This window comes from Polyodon spathula, chromosome 13 (assembly GCF_017654505.1).
Source record: "Polyodon spathula isolate WHYD16114869_AA chromosome 13, ASM1765450v1, whole genome shotgun sequence".
Taxonomy (NCBI): domain Eukaryota; kingdom Metazoa; phylum Chordata; class Actinopteri; order Acipenseriformes; family Polyodontidae; genus Polyodon; species Polyodon spathula.
This window is the reverse complement of record NC_054546.1, coordinates 31,615,097-31,636,617: the sequence shown is the minus strand read 5'-3', so window position 1 is coordinate 31,636,617 and position 21,521 is coordinate 31,615,097. Positions and strand designations below refer to the sequence as shown.

Genomic DNA, 21,521 nt, shown 5'->3' with positions numbered 1-21,521 from the left:
TGATGATGACGCAGCATAGCTGCATGTTTTTCTTGTCTTTGAGTAAAGCAAGATGATAGAAATAGACAATAGCTCTACAGTAATAAGGCGATCCACCCTGTCTAAAAATCTGGGAGTAGAATCCTGCCATCCCGTTTAAAGGAATAAAAGGGAGTGAAATAGAGTTTAATCACTTTATCTACTGTCAGTTCCAGGGGCTTCTAGTTCCTTCCTAGGGGAATGCTGTGCCTAGTTTTGGCTTGGGCTCGCGAGGAGAGTGTTTTCAAGTCTGGGAATTCATTGCTTTAGTTCAGCAGCTTTGATATGCTGCACTGCGAGAGGGGTGTGGAATAATTCACTGATAAAGAGGATTGATCAGCAGGGAGGAAGGAATTAGAAGAGGATTAATAGCAGCGCAAAGGATTTTCACTTAAGCTGTAATCCTATGGAACTCTTATCAGCAGCAGGCACTAATTACACGGAAGTTATACCTGCGCTACCTGGGTGGAAAGTGATAAGGGTTCTCGGCGGTTTCAACCCTACTTTCTGTAAACAGTGTTACTAAAAGATTGATGGACAAATTGTTGCACAACTCAAACTATGAATGGTTTGCTCCACAGCTCAAACTATGTAACAAATAGCAGCTAGCTTAGACATATTTTCTTGATTACCAAAACTATTCTGTGCATAATTAAAATGGTGTCTCATAAAAGGTCAGACAAAATCTTATTCTGCTTTCTGACCATAGCATTTCATGGCCCATCTAATGTCTTAGCAAAATAATGTAAAAATGCAATATTATGCTAAGATATCCTCTGATATGTGAAGTTGCTGGTGAAGGTCATCCCTAGTGAATTAAATCGTCTTGCATGTGTTTGTTTCATGTATAAGTAACTCTTCTGGTTTTGTTTTTTTAGGGTAACCTGCAGATACACCAAGTGCATGTTGGTCAAGATGGTCAGGTAAGACTTACTTTCCTTTCTGACTTACAAAAGGATTTTTAGTTTTTTAGCAGTGGAATGCTGTTTTGGGGAACCAGTTCCAGAACTGTGGTCACAAATACATAAATCCTGTTTCACACATGTGAACCTAAAAAAGAAACTACCAAGATTTAGCTGGTCCTTCCTTGGACACAGCCACAGAGCAGCGCTCGGCAACTCTGGTCCTGGAGGATCATTCTGCACCATTTTTAACAGGTAGAATTAGTTAACAGCTCTGGCACCAGGACTGAGATTTAGGTGGTTCAATTAAACAATTAGGAACATAGCTTTGACAAATACCTGGGCCTGGTTGCACCAGCTTTGCATAAGTTGTAACTTAGTTAAAGCGTAAGTCTTTCATTTGATTTTACACATTAGCTTAGTGGAGGGTTTTTCGTTTTAACTTCACAATTTTAAGCTTGTGCAAATATAGATAATACATTGCTCAAAGTCATTGCTCAAAGCCACTTTCCCAGCATGTCTGTCTACAGAATATTCTTTAAGATTATTTGTCCTAAAGAGGGCAGCAGCGACACAGCAGGACCAATTACACACTATAGCCCTGGTCTATGTATATATGTGCAGAGAGAGATCAGTTCCTGGCCATGATCCCCTTGATATTTAACACCACCGGTATGAGCTGCCTGTCACACACAGGAACACTAGGAATCTCAGTACTGCTCTGTCTGCAAGCTGCATGGCCCGGAACTCTAGGGCCTACTTCTCAAGCCCTTTGCCTCTCCCTCCAGCTGTGGTGAATAAGAGAGACACGCACACATGAAAGAGCCTTGAACGACTAAACAACACTGATCTTGAAATTTAAAACCAGCTACCTTGCTTGCTTTTCCTTTTTAGTGAAACATTATCAGGTGTCTCTTACCTGTTGTCAGATACAGTTTGTTTGTTTTTAAAGGCATGTCGTGCGTTTGCTTTCGTTTGTGGCCTGTAGAGCGTTTCATTTGAATGGGCCGTTTACAAAGTTGTGTTTTTATAACTGAGGGAAGCTTGCATTGATGCCTTGGCTCAGTACAAAATTACAATAGAGTGTAGCTGCCTATGCAAATACTTGGCATGTCAGACAGCGTGCTCACTCATAAAGTAATTTAGCTACGGTTAGTTAAACTGGCTTCACTTCACTGTGTAATCCTTAGTTCGTTTCCACCTGCCATTGGGTCCATGTTGAAAGCGGTTTGAAAGATCAGTCCAGTTCATTTCCATTAGCAGCAGCATGAGATGAAATTGGTTTTCACTGGGACTCTGTTGGCTCTAGTTAGGATTTCTGATCGTGGGCAGAAATCAGTCTCTGAATCTCTCTCTGATCCAGGACATTTACAAATGAGCATTCTATAGGAGAATGGTAAAGAAATTTATAAATGGGAATTATGCAAAAAATTGATACAGCTGCTCTTTGACCTGGATGTACCACCTTTTGCAGATTTGATTATTAACTGTTGCTGCAACCGGCAGCAGTTTAATATTGGTATGAGTTTAACAGACTGACTTTATATCAGCCATAACTATAAAACACTCAGCAATGGTGTTAAACTTATTAGACATTGTAGGAGATTTCTATTTGAAGTTTGTATTGTATATGTTTCTTTTAGTATTACTATTGTCTGACTTCATAATGAAGAGTGGAAGTGACACATTTTTACTAACCAACAACCCTGCTGTTTACTATATAATGGGTAGCGCCTATAAGAAAGGGTGCCATTCTGTCTACCTATGCACAATTCAGGTATCACAATGGTGCAAGGTACATTCAGTAGCCCTGATTTTAAATAACTTAAAGTTAATCGTTGACAGACGTTACATCAGGCGGCTTCCTTCTATGAAATAGTGATTTGTGAAAATGAGCAAAGGGAATTATGCGTGAACCTGTTAAATGTTTAAGACCATGATAGCTACACAGCTCTGCCTTATAAAGCACTGCAGACCTTCCCTGCTGGGTACTCTGCGGCTCTGTTAAAATGCTAAGACTGCTATGTGTCAAGTGCTTACAGACCTATTAAAAAGGAGGTGGTTGAGTTTTGTAGTTCCCATGCGTTCTTTAGGTGGATTTGATATGGTTCACTTCCTAAGTGGACTTTGCTGGTCACACTTCACACCAAAGGTACTGAACCGTACCAAGTGCGCACCAAATCCTCTAAACGGAGCCAGTGTGAACACAGCCTTAGACACAAGACAAAAGCTTGGTTTGGTCTAAAGTTCACATTAACCCACATCACAAAACCAGGTTAGTCTCTGCTTGAGAGAGGCCTAGCATTGATAAAAGGCATAGAGATGTTCAGGTGAAGATTATGGTGCAGAGCTGTGAAAGGACGCTCTCATGACTGCAATCAGTGTCTACCATTACTTTTCATCAGGACTAAATTCACAAGCATCAACATTTGAAAGAAATAATCAGTTCAAAAAACTTTCTTGTTGGTGGTCATCGAGGAGAACGAGAAGAAAAGATGGTGTTTCAGGAATTTATATTTGCTAGCTTACCAACACAGCAACAGTGGCAGCACTCCTGTCTGAGAACATCGTATAAACCTTGAACTTAATTCAACTAGGAAACATTTTCATCAGCATAAAAAAAATAGAAATAATAATGAACATACATTCTGTAGTCAATTTAAACCCAAAATATTTTTTCTTTGAGATTCTAAATGAAATAAGGACATGCATGCAAGCATTCTGCCTTTGTTGTCAATATGGGAAACAGAATTGCATTCGGTTTGTTTGTAAACAGCGGGTATGTTGGATGCAAGCTTGCTTGTTATGCAGAAATATGATTATGTAACAGAACACTGTGTTCTTTTTGAAGACATGTGTGCACGCATACCAATAGAAACCTGCTGGGCATGACTGAACCACTTCCACAATCTGGGACTCTGTGTGAGTTCAGAGCCTTCAATCATACATATACGAGGATGCAGGATTAAGAAAATATGAGAGCTATTATTCCTGATGCTTCTTTGACAGTGGATATTTTACAACTAAAAGGAGCTGGACTGTTTTAAAAATACATTAGCGTGCCTCTTACTGAATTCGAGATGTCATCTCGTCTAGTTTGGGTTCTGTCAGCTCAAACGGTGCAAAATGATGTAGTTTATAATAAGACACTTTCCAAATGACATATTAATTTATTATAAATGACAAAAGATTTTACTCTGCAATTATTATTAAACCTAAACTTGAGTTGTGGTATATGTGTCATGCACATGAAGACATCTGTACACAATGTAAGATGTACTGGAATGTTGACAAATCCGTAATTGTGATTGGTTGATTTGTTGCATGTAATTTATTGTTGTGCTCATTGGACTGGATGTTGAAGCACATGCATTGTGTTCCAGTTTGTGTTCTGATTTGTTAATTTAATCAAACGAGTACGCCTCGATTACAAAACATTTTGCACTTTCAATAAACGGCATAAATCTGGTAGGTCATTTGGTCTGAGGATTTTAGCTTAATTTGACATCAAAAGTTCTTATTATGTTGTTATAGTGTTTATTATATAATAATATACATTATATAATTATTACAGTTCCATGTAATACAGGACCTTTGATCAAGTCATAGGACACATGCACAGATTAATTGATTTATATCAAATTTGCTGTCTCAAAACTGTTCCTATGGGGAGAAGTGGAGTCAAATGGATTGCCTATTAACACAAACTCTGACGCTTCCCATTTATAAAGACAATCCTGAACTATTCCCAGCCTTTCCCAGTGGGTGAGAACCAGCAGGGAATATCAGGCATTCCGCGAGCTATTGCTATTCCATTCACAGGTCTGTGGGCGTAACTTTGGTTTCAAAAGGGGAGGGGCAGTTTCTGTAGCTGATGCATGCATGAAGATTATTCTATCTGAAATAATAAAATATGTTACAAACAAGTATAACAAAACATTGCATCTCTTCTAATAAAAAGATCCAAAGGCATTGCTGCGGCAATCATTCAAAACAATACATTGTTGACACAATGTTGTCATGAGTGATGAGTGTGGCAAATAGCTGTATATTATTCAGTCACTTCTGAGTCATGCAATTACAAAGCCAGAGCACTGAAGGTCTGCTCAGATCAGAGCCTGGATCCAGGATTTAGTACAACCGGCCCCTGCTCAACGCTGTGAGTGCTAGAGCGAGTGTGGCATAATGCAGATTTAATGAGAATTGCCCTTGAAATATATTTCTAGAAATGTAAGTTATTACGTTTTTAATAGCACAATAATAGTTGTGCTGTTAAAATGATGCTCATGCTGTATTGGTATAAGAAAATTGTGTTTTTATAAAGTATGTTCAGCTTCCTTAAACTATGCAGATGTAGCTTGAAAGTCAAACTGCAGTGTATCAACTGTAATGTAAATAACACCAAGCTCCAGACAATGAGTTTCCAACTTTAAACTTATTCCTGTTTACAAGTAAGAACTCAACTTTGCTATGATGAATAAAAATAATTACTGTATCGTATTGATCATTATGTTATTTATTTATTTATTAATTAAAAAATGTTTAGTAAAATGTGACCGAGAGTATGTTTTTGAAACATTGATAAATAAAAATGCCAGAGTATGTGCAGTGTATTTAAAAATGCAAAATAATTTAGAATCAGTAAATATTGTGATTAATTTGGTATAGTAATTGTGTAAAAAGTTCTCGGTAATGTATTCAGTTTTTATTTGCGCAAAGTTCATTTTGCTATTTTAAGTTTACTGTTTCAATTTAAAATTAAAAGTTAAACTGTAAGCAGACACCTCAGTGTGATAACATTAGTAAATAACACAAGCTTTGGTAAATTACAAACTTAAACCATTTTCCTGTGTTTTGGATACATCAGCATAGTTCATCCTCCTCTGTCTTTGTCCATCCATTCGCCATGCATCACTGTTATCTCAGGCTGTATACAAATTTATCAGCGGGGGTCTTTAAACTACATGCCTCGTGTGTTCACTTCTCATTGGTCAGTTTCCCTAGTGAAGGTGTGTGCAGCTCCAGGATCGGATCAGTGGAGCCTGATCCAAATCCTTGTGCTAAAGCACCATCTTGTGATCCGGCTCCAGTGATACCAGATCCGATCCCATGTTTTTTCTAATTGACTAGTGATTATACCAGTAAATAATCACGTTTATAATCATAAAAGTTTTAGTACTCCTGCAGTGTGAGGGGGAATTTCCCCAACATTGAAAAAGAGTGGGGGACATGTCCTCTCTAAACCAAGAGGGAATATTCTAACTGCTGCAGGTTCCAGCCATGAGTCACTTTAAGATGTGGTTTTGTTTAAGCTTGTTTCCTTCTCTTAATTTATAAAGCGTATCTGCAAGTCAGCTCCAACCAGATGGTTGATATTGAAAACAGAAGTTTACTTTTTGTTTTATCTAAACAATAGATCAGTGTTGTATTAGCCAATAGAGCAACACTTTGGAATGTTTTTCTTGTTAATCCCTCCTTGGGCTAAAGTGTACAGAACTTGGTATGGGTGTGAGTTACCTTAATTAATGTATGTTTTTTTTTTTAATTCACCTATCAATAATTGTTTCAGTTATTTTTAAAATGTACACGTTTAAAGCATCCTCAATAAAGCTCTCAGAATCATGTCTAACTTCCAACAGCATCTGGTACAGTATACCATAATGTAACCGCTAACCAGCCTCCCTACAACAGTCTGCCCCTAGAGGGTGTTGGAGATAACAATTTGGTTAAATGTGGTATTTCTGAGTTTTAAAAAGTTACCAGCAAGAAGAATATACTACAGTGCTCGCCCTTTTCTTAAAGTTGTTCTCTGCAGCCATAGACAAGATACTTCACTATATGTGTTCCAATTTATAATGAGAATACAAGCGCCAGTGGAATGGAATTATGGTGCAGTTGGGAGACCTTAACCTGTTTCGCTGTATAATCGAAAAAATTAATAAAAAATAAAATCTAAATAAAATTATACAATGAAAAGGAAAATTGTTCAACACTAGGGTGAGCAAGGCTGCTAATGGCAAAGCAGGAGCCGCCATCTTGTGTACAGTAGCTGCTCAAACTCTCCCGTGTGTGGCTGCTTCTGTAATTTATTTATGTTTTCTGCCGTTCAGGAAAGGAAGCCAACTCTGATGAAATGACTTTCACCACAATGAAAGTCATTCTTTGATGAAATCATTCTTCCTTTCATTAATTGGAATCTAAACCCTAACCTAACCGCAGAGCAGATCAGAACATACAGTATTTCAAAAAAGGATAAACAAGTCTGCATCCTGGCTGACGCTGAGCTCCTGCAGCGAACGTGTTGGCTTTCACTGGGTGACTGCAGCCATTGTAAATTGCAGCGAACTTGATTGCTAGTTAATGCCCACCTTATAAAGTTGCTTTCTGATCAAGGCAGAGACCACTAGCTCGGAGAGTGTAAATCATGGGTGGTTTGGAAAGACATCACAGGATGACAAAGGTAGGCTGCAAATCAATGAGAAAATCACATTTATTCTGTGCAGTCAGAATCAAGGCATTGACATTTAGTTGATGAATTATAGTACCGACAGCAGCTCAAAGGGGCTGTATTGGAAAAACATGTTTTATTCTTGTGTTGCAATGCAGAGGACACCCAGACTGCCATATGCATCGTCAGTTTTGTGTGAGGAGAGATTATAATCAGTGCACAAGAGCTGAGGCAGGCACATGGGGAAGGGTATGGAGGGGATAAACGTACCTCCCATTTCAAACAAGAGAGGGGAACAATAGCTATTGAGGCTTTCTTTGTAGTCCTTTGAGTCAGCTCACGGCCAGTGGGTGCTGTCTAGAAGCTCCATGGCGAGAAATAAATTATTAAGGAGGTCAGCGGAATTTATTTATTTTTTAATCGAAAGAACACCCAAAAAATTGTTTGCATATTATAGTAAGAAGAAAAATACTTATATATAACTTAAAGATATATATATATATATATATATATATATAGTGAAAGATCCTGCAACTCTCACGGTTTGTTGCCCCTTTAAGAATAGACCCAGGAAACAGAAATTGATTTTTTTTTTAGCGCTGGCGCGCACTTTTAATAAACACTAAATCAAAAATTGAACAAAACAAACAAACACCTAGCTCCTTCTTGGAGCACTAACTATACAGTCAGGATTCCCTAACTACTATCCCGGACAGCTAAGCTGTTTACCGGTACCCAAACACAAAAACCACACAGTTGAACACGGTACCTTACTACAACTGCTCGGAACCAGAGCACACTTTCTGTTCCTTACTCTCAGCAGCCCCGAACTAACTGATTGCCTCTCTTAAATACCCTGCACCTGGCTCTAATTTACAATTACCACCAGGTGCAGGGGATTACTAAACTATAAAACAATTAAACAATTAGCCCAATAACACCCAAATGTGCATTCTCACATGTTTTTAGCAGGGAAGGATTTTAACCCCCTCCCTGCCCTCTCACAATATATACTATATATATATATATATATATATATATATAATATATATATATATATATATATATATATATATATATATATATTAGGGATGACACATAGGGTACTCGGGTATCTGGGTTACCCGGTTCTCTATTACCCAAATCCATTTTCAGGATACGATTCCTCTTCGAGTCCCTTTTTGCTAAAATCGAATGTCTCAGTTTTCCACGTGACCTGTCGTAGCGGAGTCACTTGACTTGACCGGCTAGACCAGTGGTTTTCAACCTATAGTGTGCGTACCTTTACTGGTATGCGACAGGCTTGCCACTGGTGCGCTTCGACGGTTCTTTATGACGATATGATTTCTCAAAACACAATGCTCTGTCAGTCGCACCATCATGTATCAATCTGTTTATACCACTGAGAAATTATAATGTAGAGCTCCAGACTGCTTTTATTCCTTCCACAGCGTGGTACAGAATTAAGAAAAAAGGATGGATTGCAGAACAAGTAATAGGGTAATGGTCTTGCTGTATGTAGCACATGCAATATTATGTACAGTATGTCTTAACACCTTACCATGCCTTTGTATTTTGGTATCTCCAGGCTGCTAGCAAGTTGATTTACAAACAGTTTTTGCTTTTGGGCTGATGGTCGGTTCAGCTTTTATCAGCACTGTACTTTGAATGTTGGAATGCGTATACAGGCCAAAAAGCATGGGCCTCAATTAATCTGAATTATACCTGCACATCGCCACTGGATATATAACAAACATTTATCACTATTACCAGCTGTTATCACAATGTACTGTACTGTTAGAGATTCAGCTAAGGCTGTCTAAGCCAGATGCCTGGCAGTATGGAAAGTTCCAGTTAACAAACATGGCCATTTGGAACCATTAGCCTTCATAAATAACAAAGCAACATCTTTTTCAACTAGACTTGTCCCCTGCTCTTATTAGACCCCTATCGGCATACATCCCATGTGCCTTTTTTTCTTTCACAACAAAAAGCTGTTTGACATTTGTTTCCGTTGCTTTTTGTCAAACGAGAGAGAGAGAGAGAGAGAGAGAGAGAGAGAGAGAGATTGATTGATTTAAGGTTTTTTTAAGGATGTTCTTTGGACAACATAAACTCCAGAGTTAATATTTAATATTAAAAACACTGTCAAATTGTTACTGATTGAAACTCAATACAGTCTGCGCTGCCTAATCGAGATACTGATAGTTGAGATTTAATACCTAACAACTTCAAATTTCTTAAAGGTAATTACTCAGAAAATACAAGTGTCATCACATCCCTGTTTTTTTGTGTTAGAAATTTACTAAATATGAAAAAAAAAGTAGTTTTAAAATCATATGACAACACCTTTAATAATACCTGCTGTAAAAACAACCTGATTTCCCATATAGTTACATTAAACCAGAGCTGGTTAATTTCTGTGTCACGGTGAGATTGGCACAGTAATTGCCTGCAATTTTTTACACTGTATCAGACTTGTGTCATCATAGACATATATACAACTCAGCTGTAATATCATTTAAAAAGCAGTAGGCTGTTTAACTTCACTTGTCAGGTCTTTTTTTTTTCCCTGAAGCTGTAACTGCCCTTGACTGCAGTACCGGAGTTTTTCCAGATTAAAACAACATGACCCATTTCAGGTTAAAAGACTAGTTCCTATTAGTTCAGTACTTACAGATTTTGGTCACGCTTTATTTCAAGGGCCGCCTATTAACTATTAACATCCAGCTAATAAACATGTTATGCCCTATGGATTACCAATTATCAATCAATCATATATTTTAAATCAGTTCAAATTGTTACTATAGTAATGTTTAACCTCATCTCACGACAGAGAACAGAATCTGGCAGTGTGTCACACAACACTGCCCGTTATATTAGTTTATAAAGATCTTAATGTATAACCCTTAGCTCATAATGAACAATGTTTGTCAACAGTTAATAAACAAAAAATTGGCCCTTAAAATAATCATTTTATATACATATAGGAATATAAGAGCAGATTGTGTTAGTATACAGTAATAAATTGTGCCCCTTGTGGAGCGATCATGTTGTTCAAAGGATCTGAACAACGTAGCTCCCTTTGATTGACTGTGCAGTATAAACACGTGGATCAGTCAACTAGTAGCATGTTAGCATGAAAACAAGGACCTTTGTTTGGAAATACTGATTGGTCTGTGTGCCTTCTGCTCAGTTATCTGTTGCCATCAATGCCTTAGAAAACTCCAGTAGATGGTGCTGGCTGTTCTGTAAAGATGCTTTGGCTGATGTAGCCTGTATAATGTTTATATGTCACACTTACATTGTCCACAATTTCTTGAGAAAGAAACTGAAAAAATGTAGACACAGTCAACAGGTTTGTTGCGGTTTAAATGAAGTTAAACCACAATCGTGCTAGCAGTCGTTTCTCTTTCAAATTTTACAAAGTCAGGCCTGTGAAAAGAAGTGAAGATCTCAGCTATGTGCAGTAATTAGCATAGCTGGCAGTACCATGTGGCACAGATCTGTTTTCCTTTTTAGAAAGCAGTTCTTGCAATGTAAATTGTGTAATCAATGCAAATTCACCAGTGCGTTTGGGTTGTATTATAATATACAGAAAACTAGAAACACCTGCCATGACACTGTCAATAGTGAGTAGGGTGCCAGCATGGCAGTTTGGCTGGGCCATGGTGACTGAAATGGATTTGCAACAGGGAATGTTTTCTATACAGTAAAACCCACTTACTATCACGTCTTCCTCTGCTTATTATCACTACATTCAAATATTCCGGACAAAAGCTCCAGTTAGTGTAACTTGCAGTTTATGACAGATTTCTATATAACAAAAGCATCATAGTAGAAGGCTTACATGCAAGTAAATTGCTGTTCAGTATTGTAAGGTTCCGAAAAAGTAGTCTTAAATCAACCGAGCTAGATCTTTGTGCTGTTGTCCTCCACGTTGTGAAATGTGAAACGGGAGCCATGACCGTACTGCCTTGTTCCTCAGTATAAAGGACCGCCTTATAAAGGGGGGGGCGGGGGGGGCACTGTATAACAGTAAATGTGTATGGTATTGCGAAGTGTACCGCTGCTGCCTCACATCTCTAGGTTCCTGGGTTCGATCTGTCTGTGTGGAGTTTGCATGTTCTCCCCATGTTCGCGTGGGTTTTCTCCAGGCACTCTGGTTTCCTCCCACAGTCCAAAGACATGCTGGCTAGGTGGATTGGCCTCTCTTAGTTGCCCTGCGATGGACTGCTGTCCCGTCCAGGGTGTATTTCCGCCTTGTGCCCTATGTATGCTGGGTTAGGCTCCGGCTCCCCGCAACCCTCTATAGGATTAAATGGTTACAGATTAAGGATGGATGGATGGATGTTGGGAATGTAAAGTGCGATAGCACAATATGGGAAATAAAGTTTACAGCTTTATGTTTTTAGCAATTACAATGTGGTGTACATGTACAGTTTTATATATTAAAAAGGCGAGGCTTTGAATTGTCCAATGTTCCATTACAAACTGAGAAGGGACTTTTAATAGCACCTGCTGACAACCAGCACGCAGAAATTAAAAAGCGCAAGCTTGAAAAAAACTACTGCTTAGCATCTGATTGATTGAGTGCTGGATCCCACAGGGCTGTGAAGAAAGTACTTTTTAAATGAAATTAAAATCATCTTTCACATTAATAAGACCATAACGCTCCCTCTACAAACCCAAATGTACTGTGATATACCATCCTTTATGGGATGAGCTGCAAAACAAAGGTTCTGTGCTAAGAGCAGAACTAATGGGATGAGAACATTGAACAAATAAATATATTGAAAAGCAAATCTAATTAATACAAATAATTAAACATTTGTTGTTTATATCTGCTTTGCATGAGGAGGTTAATGATTTTGACTCTTAGCATCTATGCTGCGATTTTTGTTTTGAGCCGTGCTGTGTGCTCACTCAACCTGCCCTGAGAATACTTTACTAACCATTCTCACTGACACCTCAATGAATCTTCTTGCAAGCGGAGAGCAGGGCAATCATTGATCAGCGTGCAGGGCAGTCATTGTGTTCAGAACAGCGTTTGTAGAAAACGTATTAATAGGGTGGAACGTGGTTGCTTTGTATCGTCCCCATTAGGTCCCTCTCGTCCTACACATCTGATTGAAGTTGGGACCCAAGTTAATTTTACCTGTACCATTAAGGATTTTATAAACTTCAGTTAAATTCCCTTTTCTTAGACTGCTATTCTTGGTGTAATGGTACCACAAGAGAAGGTGCAGTCACATTAGCACCCTGTATAAGCCATCGGTAGAAACATACCTATCCCTATTCATTCTAGTAATGCATTGCAGTACCATGGCAGCATAGCAGTACCAGATAGTGTGCTGTACTACAGTATATTGGTTCTGAATTAGTTTTGTTGCTGGTAATGCTGTGGTCTGGTAATGGTTCTGCTAAGTTTTCTTCAGGTTGACACTGGGATTATAAAGGTATCCCAATAGGAATTTTAAAACCGTTAATTTACTGTGATTCTGGTACTAAATGAGAACTGTATTCATAAGGTTTTAGTCTGCGACAGCAAACTTCTTACTAATGAGCTTGCTTTATTTGTACTTCAAAATGTTTCATGTCAAATGATCTGTGTCTCCATTATCCTATTTGGTCAAATAAAATCCCAAAAAATAAAACATTTATTTATCTTTTAAAACTGTATGAACCCAATGCCAAGACAAGCATTACCACCCTTACACTCTAACCTTGTGTTCTTGTAAAAGTATTTTCTAAAAAAAAAAAAAAAAAAAAAAAAAAAATGTGTCTGAAAAACATTCCCATGAATGAAAATAAATAAAAGAGAAACATGTATTGATGGTTTGTTGGCCAAGATAATGAATGTAACATTCCCTTTACTGAAAACTACAGTTATACGGTACAGTAATACCATTGAAGTAGACAGGGCAGGGCCCTTCACAAAGCACAGCGTAGCCAGTAGTGACAACAAAATGGATTTGGAACAAGTATTGTGCATATGCAGTGGTACTGATGCAGTCAAAACCTGAAAAGTGGTGTAGTTCCATCAATATCAGCTGCACAGTATTGTAGTGCCACTGCGGTTTTGCTATTGAATGTCTTCAAAGAAAGCCTCTTGGTGTCTCTATAAAATGAATTGTGAAACCCCAGGAAAGGCCATCAGGGAAAACGGAGTCAGCCATTAACCTGTCCCTCATCAACACTGCCCCAGGGGATGTAAAATATGTGGTATTTCTTAGTGATGTGTTTGTTTATACCTGCTGTACTAGGGTCAAAGTGTTGCAGGGGGTGGAGGTTAACAGTTACCCTTTGATATACCAGATTTACTTGTTTTAACCTTTGTCCACGTTAATAATACAGACCACAAGCTTTCAGACATTGTTTTTACAGTTGGTACACTGCTGTATTCAATGATTCTTTCAGTAGAGTTCCATTATGGGTGCTGTCCAGTAATTGTTCACCAAAACTCGTATTTAGTTACTACTTTAAGCAGTGCAATATTCTGCACGGGCTTACCCCAAACTGCAGTCTTGCAGCCAGACCGGCCAGCTCTCCAGACTCTTTATGTTGGCCTTCTGTTGCTCTTATAATACAAGACACTCATTGAATTTATTGGATGGTTCCATTATCCAGCGCTTCATGTATGCTGGCTGAATATCGTATGGAATTAAATTCCATCTGTGAAACCATACTACAATTTCAAACTCAGCTAATTTATATTTGTCGTTTACAACGAAAAGTCTGTTTTATGAGTATTGTAGGTGCAATAACACAGTTGGAAGCGCGGGTTATGCTTTATGCACCCCAAGTGATTTATTTAGGCTGCTCCAAGAGGAGCTGCCCAGTACTGGCTCAACACACCGTTGATTTCTTTTTCTTTTTTTTTTTTTTAAATTTAGTCATCTCCAATTTTTTTACCCCGGTTTTCTCCCCAATTTAGTGTGCCCAATTATTATGTGTATCCTCGGCTCACCACTCACAACCCCCCCGCCGACTCGGGGAACGGAGGCTGGAGCACACGTCCTCCGAAACATGCTCCTACCAATCCATCATTTTTTGCAATGCGGATCCACAGCGAGGCCACCAGACCTATAGTGCCAGAGGACAACACAGATCTGGCGGCTCCACTGCAGAGCCACAGGTACCCTATTGGCCACAGGGGTCGCTGATGCGTGGTGAGCCGTGGATTCCCCTGCTGACCTAAGCCCTCCCTCCCCAGGCAGCACTCGGCCAATTGTGCGCCACCCTCTAGGAGCTCCTGGTCACGGTCAGCTGTGACATAGCCTGGACTCGAACATCCACATGGAGCTGGACACGCCACTCAGGAGCCCCACCATTCATGATTTCAATTGCATTCTAGTCTCCCCTCACCCTACATGATAGAAGACCTGTGATGTCACACTAATCATGCTTTTCCCAATCTCCAGTTTGATTGGTTATCTTAGCAATAATACATGAGAAGGCGTGGTTTGTCCTGATACAACCTAAGCTTCCAACTGTGTCATTGTGCCTATAAAATGGCTTGTGGGATTCAACATTCAATCCATTGGTGTACAGTTTTTGGCATTTCCTTGTGTATCAACACACCTAGCACTGCGGTCATTTTACAATAACGTAGACCTATTTCCTCAAATAATCCATTGCATTGGGGAAAAAAAATGCCTAAAACTGCTTTAGAATGCTGGAAAATGTGATTGTATCTCTTTCTAGTACAGGGAAACCAGGCTTTTCTGATTGAACCCATATCAGGACGTGTTTGCATTCATGAATTTGATGAGGGAAGTGAGGAAGTCAGAGCAGAAATCACAAACAACTACAGGCTAGAAGAGTTTCAAGAAAATTAACAAGCTCTTAATAAATCAAAACATTTAACATAATAATTAAAATAAGTCCTCAGTCATTGCTTTGTGAATCGAGCCCATGAGTCAGCCACTGTCTGCACTGTCAGCCTAGTGTTTATTCCTTGTGCCTGTACGTATTTCAGGAAGGCCTGAAAGTTTCTGAATTTTTCATCAACTTGTCTACCTCGCTGTTAAATGCCAGCAGCTCGTTATGTGAAAGGTCCTGAAGTCAGTCGGTCTGCACTGTGATTAATTGGGAAACGACTCATTTGCCAAGGAGGTCGTGCGCTCAGACTACAAGAAAACCCTGAACTCTTATGACTGTTAGTTTGAACTGAAAAACTTCCAAAATTCTCCAGACACTATCTGATGCTTAGAATAACCCTGACAAATAAGTGAAAGCATCTACTCTGTTTAGAACCTGGAGGCTTTTTTTCAGTTTCCCTGGTAACCATTTTTATTTGTGCCTCTGTGAGTTTCACAGGAATAAATGAGCAATTAGCTTCATACAGAAATTTGATTATCTACTGCAGTTTAAATAAAACATTTGGTTTATACAAGTAGAATTCCCTTATGAATGTATTTTGGCTTTTAATTTTTTTTTCTCCAAATAAACTTTATTCGCAGAATAGAAGAGACTAAAGAGCAGTGAAATAAAGCCCGCAAACAATGAATGTCAGTAAGGCCTATTTTATGAGACTTGGTTGGCTTGCAAAAATATAAACTCGATTTTGGAAAGCTGTCAATCCTTTGAATCCACTGGGAATTTGTGGTCATTATTGTCAAGTTCTCGGTATAACTAAAATAAATCAAATTTCTCAGCTATTTAGAAGTGTTTCCTATACTGTATATGCACCCTTGTTTGTGGTATTTAAAAAAGTGTTACCTATTTATTTAAAAAGCAATACCTATAATAGTTTTAATGGAGAGCATCTACATTGCTGGCAGGCTATTACCACATTTACCACCCATGGTCAATTATTTGAAAGTCATTAAACATTAGTTAGAAACATTAGTTTCATCCTTCAGGAAAGCCCAAAAAACTTTTTTCTTTGCTATGGTTATGGCCTATCCAACTCATCTTTAATAATAATAATAATAATAATAATAATAATAATAATAATAATAATAATAATAAACTTATTTTGTATAGTGCCCTTAAAAGCAATCATCCCAGAGCTCTTCACAATTAATAGTACTGCAATAAATAAACAGATTATGCATTAAAAAAAAAAAACACAAGGAAATAAAATAATCTTAAAAATCATTAAAACGCCCTTCTAAAAAAGTAAATTGGGGTCTGTGAAACTAGCCACCTGTGTTTTGTATGTAAGTCAGTGATACAAAATCTTTGTTGTTGCCTGCACCAGCTGTTTTTGAGTGGATATATTTTCTTCCTAGGCCCCTTTTAGAGTTCTTCATTTTAATATCTCATAAGTTAAAGCTTTGTGAATTAGACCCACAATATCAGTTGATTTTCAGTAATGCTTCTAATTTACTGGAATACCTGTTTTCTAAAGAGATTTTGAACAGTGTCCCTTAAGGTTTGGTGGATGTCCCAGTGTTCAGAGGTTCAGTTTCAGATGATGTTCAAGTGCTTGCTGCTCAAGGCGCATCGGGCGATGCCGCTCACCTTGTGCTACAGCAAGCAGCTGTCAAAGGGATCCCCTGCTTGTGCTGTCTCATAAGCAGGGGGAGCTCAGCAGCACAGCAACATCTGGGATTGCACTGACCCTTTCCAGCTCGGGTCATATTTTGCAGATTTACTTTTAGTTATATACTCCAGCACCACATGGCACTTCTCTGACATCAAGCTGCTTTGCAATTAATTTCTGTTTACATTTCTTTACGTCATTCTCCTGGCATAAGTGCTTCACATATAAGATGCTCTGTTCTTAGCTCCTTGCTGATCTCAGTAGAGCTTGTACTCTGCTGGGGTGGGGGGGGTGGGGGGCGGATCTCAGATGGGGGTTATAATCTCCCTTTTGTCACAGACTACAATCTGCTGTCTTGTATAGTATGGTGACAGCCCAAGCATGATGCATGTTGGAGAATGCTGAAATATGGACCCAGGTGGCAGGACTTAGGGATGCCCCATTACATGCCTGCATTGTAACTGTTGACATTCAAAGTGTAGAACGTATCTGCCTGTTTCTTTTCATGCAAGAAAGCCATAAATTCTTGTGTCTAGTTCACTTCCCAGATCATTCTCTGCCAGAGGCTGAAAATTCCCACTGTTTTATTATTTGGAAAGAAAGCCAATGTTAACAGGGGTTCATGGTTCAGAGCTATTCCTGCATTCCTGTAAGGCAGCACTACAAGACATTGCAGTGAAGTCTCCTTAAGATCAGTACAGACACACAACAGCTTTGACCGAACCTGCCTAGAACCTAACCAAGGCCTGGTCATCCTGGTGCCACTTTTAGCAGTGCATACCGTGGGTCTAAAAGTTCCTGACCCCTTTTGTAAAGCCCTCTAATAATTGGGCAAAATGCTGATATCAGCACTTAAGGCTTAGCTCCAGTACGTTTTACTGCGGCAGAGTGATGTTTAATAGCTGATGTTTCTGCTTTAAGGTTTTTCACAAGACACCAGGCTATAGTCTGAAAGGTACTGTATTTAATATACAGTCTAATAATATAACAGTTTTAACTTTTTCATTAGTTTTAAAATAGGTTACTACAGTTAACTATTATCAAAAAAGTTGATTAGCTGTAGCTACACTGTAATTATCACACTAATATCTACTACAAGTGAACAAACATCGGCTAGTACACTAAAGCACACCATAGGAACCATATTGAACTGTTACTGTTTTGAGAGTGATTGCTAAACTTTTCGTGACCCTAATCTAGAAGTGCCTCTTATTTTTCTAGTTGCTCTGAAGTTTTGTATAAAAAAAATAATTATATTATATGTAAGTTGATAGACGAGGTCTGTGTTATTCGCTGCAGTTAGAACTGCATAAACATGTGCTGTAGATCCTGTGTAGGATCATACTGTTCTGGTGAAGGCTTTGTGCTCTAGAAGGACCATATGCTGTACACTGGGGTCTATTCAATTGATGTAAACAGTGATGGATCTGAGTACCACCGCCATTCAAGCAGTAACAAACATACTCCATGAAGTGTTATATATTTTTACCGAAAGAATACAATAAGGAAGCTCAGCTGCCATAAAAAAGTAATTTTCCAATTCATACAGTGAAGCCAGTAATAACATCCAAACCTGAATAAAACAATTGAATATGCCTCACAGTTGTTTGTACTTATGAGATATCTTCTTTATACTCCTAGTGATGTTTATTATCTCCCTCAGGAGGACAGGGCTATAGTGGAGACCCCCTAATTGTAAGTTTGTGTACAGTATTGTGTATTTAGCTATATAAGTGCTCATCAAGGCTGTACGTTTGAGAATTTTAACTACTGGCCTTTTGGGCCACTGAGCTAGTGTTTTTACTCGCCCGGATACAATTTTATCTGGCCCAGTATATTTCTATATTTTTTCGTGATGGTTTTTATTTTCAGTATTTTTTTAACTGTGTATGGAAACCAAAGAGATCCCACGTCTCAAAGGAAAGTGGCTAAATGAAAGTGTACAAATGATACTAATTTTTTTTCACAAGCAAAGCCACAACCAAGTTGTTACTAGAGGGGTCGCTTGTGCGCGGTGAGCCGAGGACAAACAAGTACGGTGCTGGTGCTTCCAGCACCACTAGCAGTTGTTTGCTTTGCTTTTGCTTTTGTTTTTAGCTTTACTTCACACACGCGTTGTCCCTCTTGAACATCCACCCTTTCCACGGAAAGCTCTAGGCTTATATACTGGTGACCATCTCATGACTAGCAATAAATTCTTCACTTATTTAATCTGGAGTGACCTTCTGCACATATTTGCGTGGTCGACAGCAACTCTGTTTATAATTAAGCCACTGCCGACCACGCATTTTCCTGAGATGCCTGGCAGGGAGAAACTGCTAACAATCGCCCCTGCCAGACCACATCCAAGCCAACAATAACAAAGAAAACGGCATGTTTGGTGCAACCCTAACACCGCACATCATCCTGAGAACACCATCCCTATCGTGAAGCATGGTGGTGACAGCATCAGGTCAGGGCCTGGAAAGCTCGTGAAGATAGAGGGCAAAATGCAAGCAGCAAAGTACTGAGAAGTCCTGGAGGAAAACCTTCTGAAGTCTGCAAGAGACCTGGGACTTGGGAAAAGATTAATCTTCCAGCAGGACAATGACCCTGAACATACAGCCCGAGCCACACTGGAGTGGCTTAAAAACAAAAAGGTCAATGTCCTGGAGTGGCCCAGTCAAAGCCTGGACCTCAATCCAATTGAGAATATGTGGAAAGAGTTGAAAATTGCTGTTCACCAAAGGTCCCCATCCAACTTGACAGAGCTTGAGCAATTTTGAAAAGAAGAATGGGCAAGAATTGCAGTGTCCAGATGTGCAAGGCCGGTAGAGACTTATCCAAATAGACTCATGGCTGTAATTGCTGCCAAAGGTGCCTCTACCAAATATTGACTCAAGGGGGTGAATACTTAAGCAATCAATTATTTTTTGTTTTGTATTTGTAATTAATTTAGAACAATTTATAGATTTTATTTTTCACTTTGACATTATGGACTTTTTTTGTGTTGATCAGTGGCAGAAACTCCTAATTAAATCAATTTTGATTCCATGTTATAACACAATAAAATGTGTAAAAGCCCGAGGGGGGTGAATACTTTTGAGACCCACTGTATGTATGTGTGTGTGAGTGTGTGTGTATATGTATATGTATGTGTGTGTGTGTGTGTGTGTGTGTGTGTGTGTGTGTATATATATATATATATATATGGATATGGCTCTGCAGAGGACAATATTTCATTTGTGCCAGAGCTCTGCCGGGGCGCAAGTGTGATGTCAGGGGTGTTGTACCTTCTGATATGGTCCTGGGCTCTGGCTATATTCTTGTCAATTCAGTGGCGCTAGACTGTGACTGTTAATGGTTGAGTTGGTAAAATGGTGTTTCATCATTTGACATTACAATGGTATCAATGAACCAATACACAATGAACCAGTACAACCAATACCATGCAAGTACCAGGCAGTGTGCTGCTATGCCAGGACCACCATGCTGTGCAAAATCCATGGTTCTGCTTGGGTTTCTTCATGGTAATGGGATCCCAGGCTTTCCTGTAACCCAAAGAAACTTGATTTGCATGTGAGCAGCTCTGTTCGCTTTCTCTTAATATTGTCCAAATGAAAGCAATTTTGTATAGCTGTCTGCAAGTTGACATTTAATTTACATTCCTCTCTGCTGTGGCATTGTGTGTTAATTCATTATTCTAACAAATCCCAGATTAAAAACCAACAAACAGAGAAGCAATTTTTTTTTTTTTTTTTTAAATCCCCCAACATCTGAAAGAGCTAGTCAGAGTCAGGCCCGCCACCAGCTGTCACCTTAACACAGTTTCTTTCTGCTGAAAAACACAAATCACCCCCTCTTACTATCTGCAAGTCCCCTCCACAGATTGCCTGAGAGTTTTCTAGCATGTTGTGGTGTGGTCAGAAGGGAATCTGCTTGTGATTCGAAGTGAAGGAGGCTGCCTGGATCAAGGATGAGAAATTGGTCCACAGTAATATTCTAAAACTTCTGTAAGGTGGTACAAGTTAAACTATTTCACAATTAACTGTAAGTTAATAAAATGTTTTTTAACGTATCTAAATGCAATGCATCTGCTACTCATCCACTTACATTACACAGTACTATCGCTCTGGAACTGTATGGACATTGCATTCTCACACAGCTCAATCAGCAAATAATTTCCTAAAAGAGTAATTGGAGTATTAATTACCAATAATGCACTGAGAATGCTTTATTATTCAAAACAACTGAAAGCTTGCATGTACATATTAGTATACCTGTTTGTAATGCTATAATATCAAACTGGAAACATGCATGTGCTAGCTATACAGAGAGGAATGTAAATTAAATGTCAACTTGCAGACAGCTATACAAAATTGCTTTCATTTGGACAATATTAAGAGAAAGCGAACAGAGCTGCTCACATGCAAATCAAGTTTCTTTGGGTTACAGGAAAGCCTGAGATCCCATTACCATGAAGAAACCCAAGCAGAACCATGGATTTTGCACAGCATGGTGGTCCTGGCATAGCAGCACACTGCCTGGTACTTGCATGGTATTGGTTGTACTGGTTCATTGTGTATTGGTTCATTGATACCATTGTAATGTCAAATGATGAAACACCATTTTACCAACTCAACCATTATAAATGTGTATAACACCCCTGACATCACACTTG

General features: G+C 38.9%; 1 protein-coding gene across 2 annotated transcripts in view; it reads left to right on the top strand.

Annotated features, from left to right (window-relative positions):
* Positions 1 to 21,521, top strand: part of LOC121326271 (protein BANP-like) — a 126,217-nt gene that overhangs the window by 67,603 nt on the left and 37,093 nt on the right. For both annotated transcript variants that reach the window (XM_041269509.1, XM_041269508.1), the window contains exon 11: positions 897 to 941. In XM_041269509.1, coding sequence (XP_041125443.1) covers positions 897 to 941 — 45 coding nt within the window. The remainder of the gene's footprint in view (positions 1 to 896; positions 942 to 21,521) is intronic.